This window comes from Sciurus carolinensis, chromosome 8, assembly GCF_902686445.1.
Source record: "Sciurus carolinensis chromosome 8, mSciCar1.2, whole genome shotgun sequence".
Classification (NCBI taxonomy): Eukaryota; Metazoa; Chordata; class Mammalia; order Rodentia; family Sciuridae; genus Sciurus; species Sciurus carolinensis.
In genome coordinates, this window is record NC_062220.1 from 30927868 (window position 1) to 30949782 (window position 21915).

The 21915-nt window shown below is 34.8% G+C and overlaps 1 protein-coding gene across 16 annotated transcripts in view; it reads left to right on the top strand.

The window, feature by feature from the left end:
• Nucleotides 1-21915, top strand: part of Cadps2 (calcium dependent secretion activator 2) — a 526649-nt gene that overhangs the window by 486993 nt on the left and 17741 nt on the right. For all 16 annotated transcript variants that reach the window (XM_047562660.1, XM_047562665.1, XM_047562675.1 and 13 more), the window contains 3 exons: nucleotides 1556-1639; nucleotides 1750-1782; nucleotides 15357-15464. In XM_047562660.1, the coding sequence (XP_047418616.1) occupies nucleotides 1556-1639; nucleotides 1750-1782; nucleotides 15357-15464 (225 nt within the window). The remainder of the gene's footprint in view (nucleotides 1-1555; nucleotides 1640-1749; nucleotides 1783-15356; nucleotides 15465-21915) is intronic.

A 21915-nucleotide genomic window follows, 5' to 3' on the forward strand; every position in this document is an offset into this window, starting at 1 on the left:
ATAATTCTCCTTCTTATAAAAATGAAACTTTAGTCAGCCATTTGCCTGATTTTGTTTCTGTGTTCTTACATCATGTCGCAAATGATGTGATGGAGAAACCTATAGGGAAGTTTTTGTTTCTTTTGCATAAACTATTTTGCAGTAATTGATCAGCCATAGAGAAAAGATTATCTCCTGTGCACTCACAGTGAGCTGTTTGGTCACCAGAGACCAATAAGCTGTGTCCCTAGAACTATTATCACTTGGTTGAAGAAGCTGCTATGTGAACAAAAACCAACCTTTGTTAATTTCCCTTTTCGTATTTAAAAAACCTTGCCAGCATTTCCCCTTTGGGAATGTATATAATTTGTCAATAGTACGTATCACTTTAGTTCTAAAGAGGAAAGGTATAGGACAGTATATCTTATTAGTTCCCCTTATTCATTGACTATAATAAAGAAATATTTCCCATGTTTTTCCATTAGGGCAAACCTTTTTTTATTTTATAAAAATATAAAATTTTAACTTCAGGCATGGTGGCTCATGTCTTTAATTTCAGCAATCCAGGAGGCTGAGACCAGAATAGCTCAAATTTGAGACCAGCCTGAGAAATTTAGGAAGACTGTCTCAAAATGAAAAGGATTGGGGGCATAGCTCAGTGGCAGAGTGCTTGCCTAGCATGTGGGAGGTCCTGGGTTCAATACCCAGCACAGTAACCAAAAATAAAATAAGAAAGAGGGGGAGAGGGAGAGGGAGAAATAAAGGGAATATAAAATTTGAGAAATGTAAAACACTTTTGAGAAGAATTTTAATTCCCTACCCTCTCCCATCTCACCTCCAACATGTATATTTAACTGATGGAAGAACTGAGGCCAGGAATGTACAGTGCTCAGACTAAGTGGTCAGGAAGAGATCAGAGATAGAATTGGGTTATATATTTTCAGTCTAATGCTCTTTCCACTTTGCCTCTCAGTGTATGTATCTGTTTCAGCTCCCAGACTGCTGCGTAAGTTTCTAGATGCAGGAATGATCCTTAAGGGTCCCAATTAGAGCTGCTTGACAAATGCCCATTAATGACTGTGTTCCAGTGTTATGAGAGCTTGAATGTCATACCTCCCTTTCACTGTTTGTTCTTACTTTATTCAATCTTCTGTGCATATGTAGGAAAAAGTGGAGAGATGGTCAAATAATACATAAAGGAAAGGAATTTCATGAAACTTGACCTTCATTGTTTGTGAGCCCCTGTATTCAACTTGAAAAATGTTTTAAAGAATAATTTTATGAACCTAAGGTTTATTAATGACTTAAATGATCTCATATGTATCGTGACTGGACTCCCATTACACATTATTTATTTATTTTTTAAATGATGCATTATTTCCAGCCATGGGAAAGGATCTTAGACTTCATATTTGGAATGAAAGAGCAAGCAATGCAAGCTAGCTTGACCTCAGCTGTCCGCTGATTCATGGTGGATTTTAGTAACTTGGGAGAAGTTGATTGAGGAATTGTTTGCACTGCTATTGGATTGTATGCTCAGAAACTTTCTAACCACTCTTTATAATCTGTATTACAGTTTGTTTCAGTGTTGGAAGGGGTGTTGTCTAAGCTGTCAAGGTATGATGAAGGCACCTTCTTTTCATCCATTCTGTCTTTCACTGTAAGTATTGGAACAAGTTCTCTTTTGCTGTTTCTCAGCTCTTATCACGGTACTTACACAGTAGTTAAGAATATAATTCTCATAATTATCTCTTTTTTCCCCCATTTAAGGTGAAGGCAGCTGCAAAATACGTTGATGTGCCAGTAAGTATTTGTTTTTTTTTATGCCTTTCCAAACTATATATAATCCTCCCCCGCCATCTTTCTCTCTTATTTTAATAATTATGGTTCACCACAGTTTTATTTCAAATCTTTAAAACAGCACCATTCCCTTAGGGATTAGTTTATTTTCCTTAAGCACTAACCCTCATAACAAGGCTCGGCAAGGTTATTTCAGCACACTTTTTCCATTGTAAGTTGGAGGTTAGCTCACCCTGAGAATATGAACCTGAATTGGCAGAGGAAAGCTACGGTGCTCCAAGCTGGGATAGAAAATGCCTCGTGCCATTATTGGGGGGAAAATGCATTATTGGGGGGATAAATTCTTTATCCTCTATGAAAACCCATAACAGATTTTTTTGTAAGAGTTAAAATAACAATAAAAGCAAATAAGTTAAACCCGAGAACTCATTTTCTAAATATAAAAGTGTTACAAATCAGTATAGTCACTTATTTGAGTATTTGGCTTTTCACAGAATTCTTGGGAAATAATTTGTGACCTGTTAATTTGCTCAGAAATTAAGATGCCATGAGCAGAAATCATAAAACTTACTCAGTCATGATGAAATAATTCATGTGGTAAATATAACCAGGTAGTCAGTACAGCATTTTTAAGTTTATCATCATAAAAATTAATTTTTGCTTTAAATTCTATTATCACAATATGTATGATCAAGGCTGAAGATGCCTGATTTAATCATATATGTCAGTGTATGTACTGATTTTCAAAGAATTAGAGTACAGTAAAAAAAATTAAAATTTAAAACAGAGTGGAATATGAGGCACATCTTGAGGCACATCACCTCTCTAGATCTTTGGAGTGGAGTTTGTTGTTTTTAAAATGACTTCCAAAGAAGCCTTTGCATATTTTTATGCCTAGAATCAAAGGATCAGTACTGGGCAATAAACAGAACTAACCACATGTATAACTATAGTCCTGCAAAGCAGCAGTACCAAATAGAAGAAGGGAGAATGAAGGAGAGTTTATATTTGATATCTTAAAAAGACAAGTAATCGTACATCAGAACTTTATTGGCCTTCCTAACATACAGCACAATGTTTTCTTGATTTTATTTTACTTTATTTTGGTTACAAATAGAAAAGGACATCATAATTCCTCATACTCTTGGGGCTTTTGAAGTTCTTAAATTTTCCCTGTACTAGATGCTTTTATACCCCATAGAATTTCAGAGTTGAGAGAGACAGGAAGTGTTCATTCACTCTCCTTCTCAATGCAGAAAAATCCTCCTCTAATATCCTTCATGAAGATTCATCTGGGCTCTGTCTATTTCGGTGAATGTGGACTCACCTTTAGGCAGCCTGCTACTCTTAAGTAAAATGAGTTGAAATTCTGTACCTCTGTGGATTCTCCCTATTAACCCTGGCCAACCCATCTTTAGCATGTTAGCTCTTCAAATGTGTCATGGTAATTATTATGCCTACTCTTCCCAAATCAAAGGCATGTATTACCTGAGGATCTCTCATTTTTTAGATTAAATATCTACAATTTCTTCACTAAACCCACCAACAAAATACTTATTTAATACATACTAAGTTCTAGGCTCTGGAATGAATGAAGAAAATGCACACTACTTGGCTCTAATTGTTCATGGTCTCAGAATGAAAGAAATAGAATCATAGACATATCATCATGAACACAGATATGGCAATCATACCAGGTACTTTGCCATGTCAGTCACTCCGTTAGATGAATTCCAGGTTGCTGAGGTGATGGTCAATCAAGTTGTCCCTCAGAACAGAACATACTATACCATAGATGTGACTTGGCCATGGCAGATTATGGAAGGATGATTTTCTCCTTCAGACCTGGACATTACTTTTCTACTATTGATGACTTTGAATATTAACTTTAAAACTATGAGCTCTTGGTGGCTGTTAGTCTTCTGTATACTCAAATTCCAACAAGTTTGCTCTTCTAAGAATTCTCTTAAGAAGAATCTCATGAGAAAAGAAAGGTACTAGATCATCACCAATAAAAATGACCTCAACAGAGATCAGAGACCACATGTAAAATGCAAAACTGAAATTACTTAAAGAAAATATAAGAGGAAATATCTGTGGCCTTGGATTTGGTGAAAAATTTTTAGATACAACACCCATAACATGATCTATAAAAGAAAAAATTGATAAATACACTACTCTGCACTGTTAAAAAACTGAAAACCACAAAATATTTGCAAAACACATATTTGATAAAGGTTGTATATCCAAAATCTTCATAGAACTCTTAATATTTAACAATAGGAAAATAAAAGCCCAATTTTTAAAATTGGCAAAAGAAATAAACAGATCCTTCAACAAAGAAGATACACAGCTATCAAGTAAGTATATGAAAACATGCCTAATATCATTTATCATTAGGGAAATGCAAATTAAAACAAGGAGATACCTCATGCACCAATGAAAATGGCAGAAAAATACTGACAGTAAAATGCTGATACATATTTAGAGCAACATTCATTACTGATGGGAAAGCAAAATGGTACAATCATTTTGGAAGACTGTGTGGCAGTTTCTTACAAAGATAAGCATAGTCTTACCATACAGCCCACAAATCATGATCCAAATATTTATCAGTTGATTTTAAAATACATTTCTATACTAAATCCTATGTGCAAATGTTAAGAGCAGCTTTGCTTATCAACAAAACTGAAAGTAACCAAAAATGGCCTTCACTAGGTGAATGGATAAACAGGCTGTATTATATCCATAGAATGCAATGCGATTCAGAAAAAAAGGACAGAAAAAAATAAACTCACAGAACACTGGAGGTAGAATAAATTATAAATGCAAACTGCTAAAAGAAGCCAGTTTGAAAAGACTGAATATTGTGTGATTCCTTTTATATCATGTTCTGAAAAATATAAAACTGTAAGAATTATAAACATTGGTGATTGCCTTGATTCAAGATCATGAAGGATTTATTTGGTGAAGTAAAGCATGTTTTTTGGGAAGCAATGAATCTGTTTTGTATGATACTGTAATGGTAGATGCATAACACTGTGTATATTCATCAAAACTTCACAGCAAAAACAAAAAGTGAAGCAGAATATAAGATTTTTTTAAAAAATCATTTTTCTCATCATAACATTGCAAAATGGAAAGGAAACTAATAAAATCATCATTATAAATATGTGAAATAATGTCACTGAAAGAAGGGAGAGATACTGATCTAAATAACTTTAGAAATGAGCATTACTTATAAAAATAAAGATTAAAAGGAAATGCAAATAAGCATTATACTCTAGATGGTAAAGATTTTCTACACAGGTTAGCAATTCATAATCACTGTATATGTATATTGAAATTAAATAAATGGGTGGTGGGTTGTGGGAGCCAAGTTCTCATTGTTAGGTCAAGAGACAAGCAAAGGAAGAAACTAAAATGATCCTATAATGATTAGAGTTCAGACGTCAGTGTGGACTTATCTTTAGCTTAATAGGGATAGAATTGTTTTATATATAACAACTTTGTAGGCATATGGATGCACATGGATTAGTGTACTTACATAATATTTCTTGGTCTGTTTGCTGAGTCTACCAGTGATGACATTCCAGTAGCAACAAACACACAGAGCACTCAGAATTTGGTTTCTAACGTCCAGTAAAATGAGTGAGAGTTACTTGAAAAAATGACTGATGTTCAAAAATACTCATAGCAAAATGAATCTGAAGCATCATGTCCTGACAGAAAATAAGGAAACTTTCATAAACACCACAATGATGGAGGGTATGTCAGAGGGACACAGAGTTAATGTAAAGAATTACCAATGACCTAAACTAGGCAATTTGAGTAACTGAATAATTAAAATGCAATTGAGTTATAACCCAAAGTATAATCATTAGTTCCAAATTGATAAAAATAAATAATCAACAAGACAAGTAAATCTCCTGTGCAGAAAAATCCCAAATAAAGTAAATACTTCTTCCTGAAGAAGGTGCACACCAACAAATCTCCTCATCTCTGAAGTGTGGGTTTCACGTAGCAACTTCTTTCCAAAGAGTACAGCATGAAGAGGGTGATGGAAAGAGTAGATTCACAGTGGAGAAATCTGACCAATACTACTTCAGTCACTGGATCAAGGTCAACATCAACAATGATAGATCATATTGATGATAGTTATCTTTGATGTGATGTGATAAAAATGGTACTTTATGACCTTCCTCCAAAAAAACCTATAACTCTCCTCTCATCCAGAGAAAAACATAAGACACATCTCAATAGAGAAGACATTGAAATATATATGAGAGTACTCCTCAAAGGGTCAAGGTCATTAAACAAGGAGAATAGAAAGTGGCCTGGTCAAGAGTTGTCTACGGAGATACAATGATGAATGTAAAGTGGTAGTAGAGATGAGATCATGGGACAGAAAATGGATATCAGGTTAAAAACTAAGGAAATCTGAATCAAATGTGGACTTCAGTTTATTCTGTATCAATATATGTTCATTATTTGTAACAAATGTACCATACTAGTTAATATAAGGTGGTAATAAGACAGAAAGTTGGGGATGGAGTGTGTAGGAATTCTCTGTACTATCTCCATAATTTTTCTCAATTAAAAAGTTTATTTTAAAAAGGAGTACTGGTTGGCACAGTGATGCATGCCTGTGATCCTAACTCCTCACGAGGATCTTGGCAACATAGCAAGCCCATCTAAAAAGGAAGGAAAAAAAAAAAAAAAGCACTGGCCTAGGAGTTACTGGTAGCTGTTGGTAGCCGAGTTTTCTTTCCTTTTATGCCATTGAATTAACTGTAAGGCCTTGGGAATTATTTCACATAAGTGAAATTTTACCCATTTTATAGATGATTATATGTGAGTTATGTAATCCACATTAGTCCCTCTGGGACATCTGTCACTGTGAGTTCTTGATGTGGGTTTACATCCATACAAGAAATGACAGAACCAAAAAATATCTCCAAGAAGATGATGAGAAGACAAAGAGCGAGAAAAAAACTTTTGTGGAGAAGGGACAAAGCTGCTTACTATATAGTCACTTGTTGGAAATTGTTTCAAAAGTAAAGAAACACATAAATTGATTCTATAAAGTGAAAATTAAATGATATAAAATTAATTGATGTTCCTACTGTAGTAAAGAAGGACAAATTCATGTTAAAACATACTCAATGAATTTTTATATCGCAGCTGAAGATGCATATGTTAACAGAAAATGACTCAAATCAATTCTTTTAAATATAGTATGTTGTGCACATAGTCTGATGTATCTGTGTGTTATATGCTTTCATGATACTTTTTAGAAAAAAAAATTTTAGTTGTCCATGGTCTTTATTTAATTTATTTATTTATGTGCAGTGCTGAGTATTGAACCCAGTGTCTTAGACATGCTAGGCAAGCTCTCTACCACTAAGCCACAGCCACAGCCCATCATGATACTTTTTTATTAAAAAAAAAAAAATTAAGCACACATAAGAGGCAAAAACAAATATATTCCTGTAAGAAATAAATTCCAGGATCTCACATTTCTTCCAAAGGAACTGGTGGAATCCTTCATGCTCTTTCTGGTCAAGTAATGAGCTGTGACCTCCAGGAGTGTTTGGTTGAGTTGCTCTTGATCAAACAGCCATATCCTGGAGAACAATTCTGTTGAAGTTGTAGAGGTCATGGTCCCATCATAGAACATTGAAACATTCATGTTGAAGAAGACCTCACATATTTTTAGAAAGCAAGACCTGGACAGCATGACTCTGCCCCAACTGTAATTTAGGAGAAGGGAACCCAGACGTGACAGGGAGAGCTGGTATTTTAAATACAGGTACAGGATGAGTGTTCACATTGGTTTTTCCGACAGGTACACCGGGTCAAAATCAAAGATTTAGTAATATTTAAGGATTATACTAAAACTAATGACCAAAAAAATTCCCTACTTACAGGTAGGATGGGGCTTAAAGCAATGTGTGTCCAAAAGTTGTGTGAAAAATCATGTGAGACAATATTGGAATAGTTACTTTTATATGTATATGTATATATCTGATAGAGGCAGATCTATAGAGGCTGCACAGCAGAGGCATTGCAAACAGGCTGCAGAACCAGACTGCCTGTCTTTGAATCCTTGCTCCGTCACTTTGCATATATCAGTGTGACCTTAGGCACTACTTTCTGTGCCTGTTAAATGGAGATATAATTATACTCTTGCAGTTCCTTGTGAATAGTCTCTTTTCAGGGTTCCTGGAGTAGAATTAGTCTTCCATAAATATTAGCAGTTATCATACATTATTATTGTTGGTTTCTATAAATCTAGTGTCTAGATTTTAGAAAATAAACATTCATTGATCATATCCGTATTATTACAAACAAATCACAATTCTTTAAAGAACAACGTAATCTTTTTACTTTCTCCTGTCAAAAATAACCAGAATACTTAAGGGGCCCATCAGAAAACCTGGGGCCCTTATCTGGAAATAATGGCTCATGAAGGAAAAAAGAAAAAGGAAATTGTTACCAGGAAGAAAAAATCTAAGAAGCAATTGCTAAGTTCAATATCAGTGTTCTATCTTAATTAGTAACTTTTAAATATTCTTCTTTATGATGCTTGCCAAAAATTTATAATCTTTGAACTCCTTAAAATGTGACTCAAACCTAGCTTTGTATGATACAGATTTAATGCAAAGTCCCGAATCCAAGTTCAAGTTCCCCCTTTGCCCCTTACTAGTTGCCTCACCTGTAGCTTCCTCTTTCCTACCTGTGTAATAATAATAATCATATAATCCCTGTCAGTACAGGGATTCCCTCACTAGGTTCTTAAGGAGATTCAATGAGCATATTAGTGTGAATGTGCTTTGTAAATATGAAGCACTTTAAAATAAATGTGATCATTGTTGCTTCTGTCTGAGTGAGGCTTCCTGCTTCCGTGCATCCTCTGTAGGTTCCACCCGCACTTCAGAATGGGACTGCTTTCCAAAAGAAAAACCAGATACCTTCCACAGCATGAAAATATTAGATTTCTTTTATTTGCCTCTAATTTTAGAATAGAAAGCAGCTTACATGTATCAATGATGACTTTCAAAGGTATAATTGGTCACTTCCATGATTCTGGTAGTTTTTGTTTTTTCTTTTGCTTTCTTGTTTCTGATATTGTTTATTACTTAGATAAAGGCACCTGAATACTCACTCAGAGCTTTACGTCAGAATGAGAGCCAGGCAGAACTTGGGGAATGGAGCTCCTGCCCAGTGGGAATATTCACCTGCACATCAGGAGCAGAGTCAGAGACTCCCTGTTATAGGAGCCTGCCAGGGAGCTGTGCATTGTGCTCCCCAATGAAGGTTTTGCTTCTGTCACCTTTATTTCCTTGTTTCTTGCTCATCTAGCTCTTCTTTCCTACATGAGGTCAACTCACAGCCTGCCTCTGGCCATCAGCATTCTAGCGCCTCCAGGCTTCCCTTCATTCAAATCAGGAGAGGTTCTAAATGAGGCTGAGTAAACCAATTCCAGTCCATCAAAACTTGCACAGCTAATGATGAATTACTATCCACAGCATTTTAATTTCACTTCTTCAAATCCTCATGCAGTTTTTATAACTGACACCACAACAACTCTAAGTAGATGAGGGAAAAGCTAAAGGACAATATTGTAAACTGAAAGATGAAATGCCTTTGTTGTCATTATGACCATTGCTGATGTGTGTGATTTACATTTCCTTGTTTAGTGCTATGGTATTAGCAGCTAGTCCTCTTAAACAAGATGTTAGTGATCCTTATCATAGATCAGAAATATCAAGAAAGAAACTAGATTTCACAATTGCAAATGAAGAAGGTATAGTAAGCTCATAGATCTCAGTTGAAAAACCTGCCTTTCCTTGAGTATTTCAGGCTAATATCTTAAGTTATTCAGTATTATTTTTAATTTTTAATTTTTAAAAATTTTAAAATAGCTTTCTCTTTGGAAAAATTTTCCCCAGTGATATAACAAAAATATTTGAACATGCAAATACTTTTATCAACTGTTTCTAAACCCATAAATAGATAAATGGTGTCACTACTTAAAGGAAATAGTGTGAAGCACTTCCATTCTTGTTATATGCATGTTAGGAATGAAAACAATATGACTGTCTACGTTACAGGAGCATTAATGATAGCAGATTCTGCGATCAGATACTCTCCTGGCATTATGGAAGAATTCTGCCTTTTACAGACTGCTCAGGGAGCAAACCCTTACTAAAGCAAGAACTCTCTATTATCCTCTTCTTAGAAATGCAGGACTGAGTGAAATGTACATGCTTAAAACATACATATTACATACTCCAAATCTAAAAGTTGTTTTCAGAAGGATTTGAGTGCCATCATCTTTAATTTGGAATTGTCTACTTCTCAATTTGGAGTCAAAAACAAATACATAACAATGTTAGTGGAATATTGAATACTAGTAAATATACAAAAAGGTGACTTTTCAGCCAATCCTTCATTCTCAAAATAAAGTTGGGAATTTTTTAAAATGAGATTTTTTTTCCCCTCACTGTGTTAAAAAAATTAGAAAAACTATTATGAGAGAATCTTGAAAAATTCATATCCCTGTAAACTGCATTGTTTAAATTTCCTTTAAGTCCTTTTAATTCCTCATCCTAGCAGGCATACATATATTTAAGATATATAGGTATAGGTATAGATATAGATATAGATATAGATATAGATTTAAGCTGGCATCAATCTGGTTTGAAGGCTTCTACTCCATTTCCTTTTGGATTTCTGCATGAATACAATATGATAATTCTACTTCATAGAAACTTGATTATTTGGCTTTTTTACAATATAATCATGGGTATACATAAAACCTTCTAATTTTTAAGTGTTTGAGAACATGCAATTTATTTATTTCAATGCTTTTGAAAGTCTTAGAACATTGTTACTCAAACACAGAAATATACAAGTTGATATATAAATGTCCAAGTAATAAAGGATATATTGAACAGTGGAAACAACTTCCCTTTTTAACAATATATAAGATAGATTATGTGTTTGCAGAATTATGTCCTATGTTCCCTGAAGATCAGATACAAAGTACTACTGAATCTTAGATGCTAGAACTGTGCTATAAAATGTTCCCACTACATTTTCAAATTTAAAAGACATGCCTTACATCTTCACGGTGCATTTTTAAATAGCAAGAAATAATCAGATGTATGTATTTCACTGATGAAGCCTGCAGATCATCATGAATGAGAATATCAGAGTTTTACTCCTGATTGTTTCCAAGACAAGTTTTTTCTAGGTTATGAGGAGAGCACTTTTAAATTAAGTCAATTATGCCATAGCTTCTAGTTCATCTTTGAGACTGGAATAGTGTATTTAAAAAATTGTCTCCTTGTTAAACAGACACCATGACAGTGTTTGTGTAGTGTATTGTTAACCTCCAGTGGAAGGTTAAGCGACTTCTTCTGTATCTGTATCTGTTGCTATGAAAAATGACTGCAGTGTTGCTCCCACCTACCCATGAATGGGAAAAGTGAAGATTTGCACCTGTGGGATTAGGTGTAGCAGCAGGAAGTAAGAGCTTCTGCAGCATATAATTAACAAGGAATTTTTTTTTCTCTCTTTTTAAGCAGCATGTTCATCATGCTAGGTTAACTAGTAATTAAAGCTTGGAAAAAATTGCTGGAGTCTGCACCCTTACTTAAACCCATTCACTCACTGATGCATTCAGTTACTTTCACAGCCAGTGTCAGAACAACTCACCTGAAAATATATTCTTCCATAGTTACTGATTTCTTTATACTCATGGGGGAATTTTTTAGATCTTTTCGTCCCTTTACTATAACTCAGTCAAAAATCTGGTCTTTTCTAATCAGATTGAAAGTAATTTAGGGACTCCTCTTTTGACTTGGAGATAACTACCCTCATAAACAAGATGGAGAAGTTTGTGCTTAGTGAACCAAGGATACTGACATTTATTTGGGAATATGAAAAAAATCATTTACTCTCCCTAAATGCTATTTAATACATGGAGTGCTTGCTATATAGTTCTTATTGTTATTTTCTTTTAGTGATTAAGGAAACTATAATTTAATTATCAATTTAGAAAAGATCTCTAAATATAGCTTTCTAAAATACAATTTTCTTGATTTAAAAAAAACTCAAACTCACCACTGATGAAGTTTAACAGGCCGCTTCTTTGAAAGAGTTGTTAGGCCCTTGTACCAGAATTTGTAGCAGTTTTCTATCTCCCTAGTGCAATTGCATACTTTCTTTTCATTTGCACTCTAAAAAACAAACAAAAAAAATTAACAGTATTCTTATCTTTAAAAAAAAAAAAAGCATGCTTGATTCCCTAATAAGATAACATTTCATAATAGAATGAGATGCAGTGACTTTCAAAGTGTGTAAATTTTTCTGCCACGAAACAAGTCTTAGCACAAAGGAGCACTGAACCAGCAGTAATGTCTTCTATCCAAACACATTTGTACTGTACGTAGAAACTGTTTAAAAGGAAAATTACATCTTTTTCAGCAATTTATCAGAGATAATTACCCTCCATGCACTAAATGAAGGATAAAGTGTTTTAAAGAACTCTAATTCTAATTGGTAAATGTCACCAGCTGTTGCAGCGACTCTTACTTGTGTATATTCTTTTAATGATTATAGTCTCATGCCACAAGCTACATGAAAATATATTCACTAGGTGTGAAATTCCCATATGTCACAGTTTCAAGAATAGGTAAACAGCTCAAAGATAAAGGAAGAAATAATGCTAATGAGGAATGTAAAAATTCTAGGTTTTGTTTTCCAGGCAAGTGGATCTTAATTTGCCAAAAGGGAAGAAAAACAATTTCATAAAGAAGAAAGAAACAATTTGTTGAAACTTATTTTAAATGAGGTTTACCTCACACCCTTTACCAGAGTTGATTATGTCCTTAGAAAGTTCCAGAATTGTCTCACAAATTTAGTATTGTACCCCTTGAGTCTGCCAATAAGGAATGGCATCTAATTTTCTTTTAGACTTAAAGGATTTGTTTGTTTTAGATGGTGAAAGATAAACTCTTCCTGGACAGTGTTTCGTGAAGTCTAACATTGTCGTAGAAGTGAACAATGAAACAGCAACCTTGCCCTCATGAATGTGGCCAGTATGTAAAGACATTATTCCCTCTTCTTCCCAGCCATAGCTTCCATTCAGTTTGATGGATCAAGTGATGGACTAGATTAAACTTCCACACACAGTTTTCCTTTGAAAGGCAGAAACAAAAATAGGGTTGGGAGTGGAGAAATGGTGGGGAAGGCAAGCCTCTCATCTACCTGTTCTTCGATGCCAGCTTCAGTGGGCTGTACCCAAAGCCTTGGTATTATATCTGCCATTACACTTTCTTGCCAGACACCTGACTAAAATTCAGATGCTGAGCTAACTTGCTATTAAGTATAGAAAATTGTCCTCATGTCATTTTCATTCTGGTCCAGCATCTTACCTGAAAGTTCTTCTTTTCAGTGTTTTGACACCAAGAGAAATACTTACGGGTTAGTTGCCTCTCAAGTATCAATAGTAGTAATCTGTACAGGTTCCCCAGCTTCCTCACTCAAAAATCTGGTATATAACCTTTCCATTCTCCAAAACAAAAAAGCCCAAGTTTTTATTTATTGTTTTTGTAGTTCCTTACCTTTCAAATACTGGTTATAAGGATTAGGCAGAAAAATAGTGAAGGAGCAAACGTGTTAAGTGGCCTCTGTTAGGTTTGCTCTATTTTACCTATATTCAATATGGATGAACTTGAAGGAGAGACCACTGAAAACATTTATATAAATGGTCATTTCAAATTGTGACTAATTTTATTATCTCAGCCAGTGCAGTGCAGGGTAGCGCATGCCTACAATCCCAGCAACTCAGTAGGCTGAGGCAGGAGAATTGAGGCCGGCTTCTTCAGTTTAGCAAGACCTGTCTCAAAATAAAGTCGAAAAAAGGACTGAGGATATAACTCAGTGGTAAAGCACCACTGGATTGAATTCCCAGGACTAAGTTTTTTGGTTGTTTGTTTACTAATTTTATTATAAAGATCAATGAATTTATGTGGTATATAATTCCCTTTAGGCTGAACATAAGAGTAATTGTGATCCTTACTACACAGAAAAAACTTTAACAAAAAAATTCATAAGTGGAATAAATAAGGTAGTTTATTGCCTACAAATGCATTAGTTAAGAGATAGGCAATTATATTATGGTATATAAAATATTACTGACCCCTCCCAAAAAAAGTGGCAAAGATTTTTTGTCCTTCACTTAAGGAGATGATATTGCCCTCTGCTTCACTCAGATCTAAGACTTGAGTTGTTTTTTTTTCCACAATTAGTTAAATGATCCATATAATCTTCCACCTAATTTTCTTTCAACATTTACTTTGCAGATGAGTCAGTTAGGTTATAAGTGCATCCTATGAGCATGGAATTGGTGCAAGACTGTCTTATTTGGGCATCATTTGTACTATTTTGTTCTTCCATACACTGTTCTCTAATCAAATAAGTCAAAATAGATTATGAATTTACCCCAGATATAGATAATATGATAATTATTTGCATTAGCTAGTGAAGCTGTATGAAATTCAAGAAAAGCTAATGATAAGGTGAAAAGGAAGACTCTTTAGCTACCATTTGGGCTTTTGTTCCTTCCTAGTACTGATTTTGTAGTCTATAAAGAGGAGTAATGTTAACACCCTGCCTCCTCTAACATTTGAAAACACCACATGTTAAGCTGGGTACAGTGGTGCACACCTGTACTCCCAGCAACTCCAGAGGCTGAGGTATGAGGATCATAAGTTCAAGGCCAGCCTTACCAGCTTACCAAGACCCTCAGCAACTTGTAAGACCCTGTCTCAAAATGAAAAGAAGACTGGAGATGTAGCTTCTAGTAAAGTGCCCTAGGTTCAATCCTAGTACCAAAAAAAAAAAAAAAAAGGCCAAATGTTAGCTACCTTTGGTAAGTTAACTATTTCACCTCTTTGCCACTACATAGGAAACCAGTTCATCAATATTCTCATGACATTTCTAGAATAAAACAAATCCTTAAGATAGTATTGATAAATACTGAGTAGAAACACTGGATAATCCACCAAATGTTTTGTTTCACTTTATAATATACTAAATCATTTTTGTCTAATACCTTTCTAAAAATATTTTACCCAGCTTAGTAAGAAAATGTCATATGTATTCTGATATGATTGATAAATCAGCAAGAGATGATGAAAAGTGCATTATAGTTACAATTAGGAAATAATAACTACGTGAGAAAATTTTGAAAAAAAAATCCCTTCATTTATACTGTTTGGCAGATTCACCTTTCAAGAGAGCCTTTAAAAAAGAAAAAATAATCTATAGGCTTATGATTAATCATTTTAATAATAACCTTGACCTCAAGTAGTGAACATCAATACTAAACCATTTTGTTTACTTTAATTGTGGAATTTATTATAGGTGCTTATTATTGTTTTGGTCCTGAACCTATTTTACTCAGGTAATTCTCAAAATTATTTTCCAGGATGTAGTTTGATAATGGTTTCACAAATAAGACCTGATATTGTCTTATTCTCCTTGCTTTTCCCTCACCACAGAAACCAGGAATGGATCTGGCAGACACCTATATTATGTTTGTTCGGCAAAACCAGGATATTCTTCGAGAAAAGGTTAATGAAGAAATGTATATAGAAAAGTTATTTGATGTAAGTAGCTACGCCTGCAAGGTATGCTCGTGTTAAATGTACACTTCAATAGAAAAGTTGTATCTTGATGATATGTTTGCAGAGTCCTTTTTGGCCCTTTTTCTTCTATACAGCTAATACAGTTGATAATTTTTTATTTCCTTGACTGCTGAGGGAAGCCTTAATTAACCTCCTTTTCTACATGAAAACTGTCACCATTAGAATGAGAGTCTCAAAAACCTTCTGAGGTGAGTTTTAACAAGCAAGATGATAATCCATACATGTACAGCTTGATCTCACTTGCCTCAGCAGCATTCCATAAACAGAGCTGTGTGGTAATGGATTTGGTTCGACTTTAAATGTTTTTTTGTTAAACATTTAACATCCTTCAGTTAAACAAGGAAATAAGCTGCAGGAGAGCCAACTATCTGCCACTGTACTGATATTGAACATTTTTATCTTGGTTTAAAGTACTGATGTTTGCTAAAAGATATAACATTACAGTTTTATCAGTTTTAAGGTCTTCATTTAGGCAGGACAACTAGATATGGGGGATTGTGGTTTTCAATACCATAATCACCAACTTTCACTCATTGAGTATCTATACAGGTAACTAAGAGAACAGTCAATTTAAATAACAATGTTGTCATTCACTTGTAATTATTAACCATCGTTCAAAGGAAATGGTACTCCAGTTGCTAGAACATAAGTGCATAACTTACCACAGTGCTGATCGTGAACTGTAGTATTTGCTTTGAAGTGTATTTATTTATGTACATTTTCTCTGCATTTTAGAAATGCTTTTCTGGCAATTTCATTTAATTATGCGACTTAACTGCAAATGTTTTCATAACAGCAATTCACGGGCTTCCTGGTGACACTTCAGCTGTGGCAGTTACAGTAGGTCCCTCTACCTCATCATCTCCGCCATGGTCTGCTCTGTTCACTGTTTGTCAGATTGGGTGGTCAAACTGAATCTTAGCTTTCTGACTTTATGTTCCCAGCCTCTACCCAGGCCATTTTACAATAAAAGTATCATCTGTTTTAATAAGCTAAGTGTTAATATGTGTGAAAAGAATGATTTCCTAAAAGCTTTGATGCCCTGCAGGGGTAGAAAAATTATCATCCATCCAGCTGGCTCTTTTACAAAATACTGAAACCATATTAGCAACTTTTGCTTCCATTTGGTATTGCTCTAAATTTACTAGCATATGTTTCGTTTCCAAGTTCTCTTTGACTTTTTTGCTTATGTAGTAATTTTTTAAAATGTTGAACACACACACACACACACACACACACACGCAATTTGGGTTGATGTTATTTCTATTATGTGTCTTCCTAATCTAGCTAAAGTGCATACACTTAAGGTGAAAATAAGGTAGAGACATTCTACCTTAGATTTGTCGGGACCAAGGAGATGTTTTCTTAACATCATCAATATTTTGTCTTGGTGAGCTATTTACTGCAGAGCTTAGCTATTCTTGCCATCGGTTCATAACAAAGGTAGAATTGTTTTTCTCCTTAAACATATATTCCGCTTAACCTGCTCTTCATTTACTGTATTTTTTTTAGAAGACCATTTATGTGGCAGCAGTAACAAATGGAACTAACTAAAGTGGATGAAAGAAGCCGATATTCAAATAATGCATCAGTTTAGTTGTCCCGGTTATGTGTACGTTCCTTTCTTTACCTAAGCATCTGGCATGGCACTGAGTTTGCTTCCAAACCATTCTTTTCTAGTTCTAAAAGTTGTGTTATTTTGCAAATCCCCAGTAGAACAGTGGACTGTTATTCGTAAAGTAATTGTAAGGTCCTTAAACATCTAGTATTTGAAGTTGCACATTTTTGTTACTTTAATTAAAAATAAAAATAGACCCTAATTCTATTGATATGTCGTCAAGAATAACATGTATAAGGGGGTACTAAAAGCCCCTAATTAGCCAAGACTGAATTTGCCTCAATTACAGTTAGTAAATGAGAGGTTATCAAGTACGTGTTGAAAGGTAAAGTAGAATGTGTATCTTAAGCAACAGATCATTACTGAGAGACATTATATAATTATTGGAATTCCACTTGGCTTGAGCTTAAAATAATATTGTTAGGTGTCAAACAGTTGAAAATAATGACCCTAAATATACTGTTAGCAACCTTAGCTATTACAGATAAAAGATTGAAGAGAACAATTGTACTCAAGCATCTTGACAAACTTTCGCTATTGCAATTAGAGTACTTCCTATATGATAAGTAAATGAATCCTCCTAAGTTCAGATGCAGAACACAACACACACACACACACACACACACACACACACACACCCCTAATACAGTGAGTTAACACATGGTGGTTCTAACCAGCTCAGATAAGGGACTGCAGTTTCTGACCATGCAATAGAAAGATTTAGCTCTCAAGAATGATGCTCTCTTTACTTAAATGAAATTCACTTAATTTTGGAAATACCACACCTAATGCTATTCTTATATAGAACAATGAGTCTGCAAGACAGAGACATTCATCCTGCCCTGATACTTTAAGAAAGAACTCATGTGTTCTACTAAATAATGTTTCTACATGATGCTGGAAAGACTACTGTAAAGTCTGGAACTTTCCCTAACTACTTACGGTGACCTTAGCCTCTAAAACTTTTTAAGGAGTTAAACGTCCTTGATTTTTTTATGGGTTAAATATCCCAGAGCTCAGTTAAGCAATGGCACCACTGCTGAAGGCCAAAACAATGAGCATTGCCCTAAACTTGTGCCCATTGTTTTTGGATGCTTAAGAATGAGAATGGTAAAGTTTTCTATGAACAACCTACACAGTCACAGTCCATGACGAAATCTTCCTGAGCATCTCACACTGCTATTCTGGTTCCAGCCTCTGCAGATCCATAGATAAGCTCTGAGAGTTAAACCCAGGACCTCATATGTGCGAGGCAAGCACTGCACTACATCCCCGGCCCTTTTTTATTTTATGATAGGGTCTTGCTAAGTTGCCCAGGTTGGTCTAAAACTTGCAATCCTCCTGCCTTAGCCTCCTGAGTACGCTGAGATTACTGACATGCTCCACTGTGCCCAATGCTGTTTGGTTTCTTAACCAAGTATTTAAAAAGGAAATGATTAAAAGCTGCCTTATCTTAAACATCACAAATAGGATAAACTTAGATTTTGACATCAAATCTTGAAATATTACAATTCGAATTACCCTCTGAAGGTGATAAGTCAATATGAGTACAAGTAGGAAGAAGGCATTCTCTTGTACCCCTAAGTGATTAAACTTATGAAATGCTTTCTACTTAAAACAGAAAGAACTTCAAAAAAGTATAAACACATGATGGCAGGTTCATGCTGTTACCAGAGGGATATCCCTAATTTTTTCAAGCTATTGAAATAATAAGGGTCTTAACCATCACCACCACTATTTCCTGGGCGATTCCATATGCCAAGAAATGTGCCACGTGCTTCACCCATATTGTTTCCAACCTTATGGGCTCGGTGCTTTCATTTATTTTTTTTAGGTTTAAGATTCTTCCACTAGAGAAGACATGTGATTTATTTAGTATTGTCAAACTTTAAAATTGTCTCTCTTCAGAGTCCATGAGCTCTCAACCACACCTCAGACTTAGAAAATTTGAAATAATAAAATAGTGTGGTAGGACGAGTACTGGATTGGGAAGCTAGAAACCTCAACTCCAACCACAGTTCTGCCATTAACTGGATGATGGCAAGTGGTATCATCTGTCTAAGACTCAGTTTAGTTAGTTTATGTAAACTGAAAATGTTGGTCTAAAGCTCCAGATGGTTTCTGAAACCCTTCCAAATTTTAGACCAATGATTCTTTTTTTTTTTTTAAATTTTAGCAATTTATGACAGAAATGACTGGGTTGGTTGCTTACAGTTTTGCATGCCAGGGTAGCAATTTCTAAGTTCCTTTGTGATAGCCAGGTAAGAGCAAAGTGTCCCACCTAAGAAGCAAGTACACTTAGATGAGTTGGAAAGAGTTTATATAAAAGAATAGTTGTGCCATAAGACATATTGTGCATCTGCCATCATGGTTTTGAAATCCAAATTTAGAACAGGAATTGGAGCTCATATTTTCTGTATGCATACCAAATGTTTCCAGGTAAGCAGAATATTTGAGGCATTATCTCTGCCTCTTAACATTGAGACACATGCTACGTATAAAGTCTACATGTTCCATGTACTTTTTTGTTTAAAAATAGTGCTTTATCTAGTTAAGATAAATCTAAAGGAATCTCTCCTATGATAGGAAAGATCATGTGTTTCCCCCCCAAAATGGGGGTGGGGTTCTGTTTTGCAGTCTCTCTTACTCCATATCCCTTTTCTAACATATAAAAAACATCATTTTCTGCATTCCTTAAAATTTTTGTCAGGTCAAATTTATCTTCAACTTGTCTAATCTAAAAAGAGAAACACTATGGTAAAGATTGTCTAATTCTCCAATTCCATTTTTAGTGCTGCCTATGATGTTTCTTCCCAGGCAGGGCGACTTAATCAGGACATGTAGAACAAGCCATAGGTTTCCATGTGTCAGGAGAGATGCTGGGAAGTTCCTGGAGAACTTTGGTTCTCTGGGCTAGAAAGTGGTGATGAGTCAGAAGTCAGAACTGACATCTACTGTAATTACCACAACATCAACCTCTGCGTTCATTTCCTAAGATCCAGGAACATTACATGTGAAAGCAACTGGGAGCTGACTAAAGCACATCTATGACTGCCTAACTCTGAGCCTTTGTAAGCTTCGGGGCGTTGCCCATCTTGAGTCCCTTGGAACAATCTCACTTTAGCTTTCCTGTTGCTGAAGGCACACCAGGGTGCAGGATCTAATTGGCAAATCATGCAGACTACACATTCTCTTGTGTTATAAACTGATTAAATATTTAATTGTTGAGGAGTTTCATCTCAATGAGATTTTTTTAAATATTGTTATGATATCTTGTGAAATTAAAAGTAATTCTTTAAATGATAGTTAATCAGTTATATTCATCCAAACAGTGTTTCATAAAGAATTAATTTCTAAGGACTTTCCATGAAAAGAATTCTTACTTTCTAGTGAAGAAACTAAATTGAACATTTGGAGCAAGATTGACTTAAGTTATATAAATAGCCCATTTATGCTATGATAAAAGGAAAAAAAGTTGAAAGTATTTCAAGTGAATGTGCATCTCAAAATAAAACTAATTTTGCAATTGTGTGCTCTTACTTGTCTCTACACTCCCCAATAAGAAAGGAGGGGATGATTTAAATTTTCATTTACTGTGAAATGCCCAAGGTTTTTAATGTGAAATTTATTCTGCCTTGGTAGAGCAATGCTACTAGTCTTAACTTCAACTTAGTAGCATGTTAATTTCCTAAGAATAACTGAAACCAACAAAACATGGATAAGATACATGGTTCAGAGACGACCAGATAAAACTTTTTTTTTAATAGTACCAGGCTTTGAATCCAGAGGCATTCTTATCTTTTCCCCATTTTATTCTATATTTCGGGACAGAATCTCACTAAGTGCTGAGGTTGGCCTCTAACTTTTAATCCTCCTGCCTCAGCCTCCTAAGTCACTGAAATTACAGGTGTGTGCCACTGCACCCGGCTAGATAAAACTTTCTTTCTGTAAAACACTTGCTCACTTGTCTTTAGAGCTGATGATGTACTTTCTCAGTCATATTCTTTGAGTGAATTTTTGTGTGTCTGTTATCAGCCTCTTTATTAGAAATGCGGACTAGAACCCATTAAGATGGAAGACTGTTTTTTACCCTCTTACATTTCTTACAATTCTAAGGCATTACAGATATATTTTCTTATAAGTTGATGTTGATTTAAAAATAGCAGTTTTCCTCTTTTCAATGAATTTTCACTTTCAAATTTCTAGACAGTCGTTATATGGACTAAATTAATATAGAGTCCCATGACAGTGTGTTCTCTTTTGGTTTTATTTTGCTATAAAAATATAAAACACTAATTGTTGACCCATTATTCCCAACCATGCTTTTTCTGTCAAAACTCACATACTAATATTATTCCCTTGTCATAACCACTATTTTCCAGCAATAGAAAGGAATGGATAATGCAAATTCAATGATGTATTTGAGGCTGTCTGAAGTAATTGATTTGTAAATATTGTTATGTTATATACTCTGGTACCTTATTGTGTTCTAAAGGTAGATCAAAAATTTGACTAATCTGGGGCTGGGGTTGTGGCTGAGTGGTAGAGTCTATGCCTAACAAGCGTGAGGCCCTGGGTGCAATCCTCAGCACCACATAAAAATAGAAGGTATTGTGTCCACCTACAACTAAAAATATATATATTAAAAAAAAAAAAAAAAACAACTTTGACTAATCTGCCTGTCGTGTTTTCTAGGAGCAGCATGTTACTCCTCTCCCGTCACACATCTTTTAGTTCTGCTACACATTGTCTTCCTGATGCTGTTTGTTTGTTTGTTTGTTTTTAATTGTACAT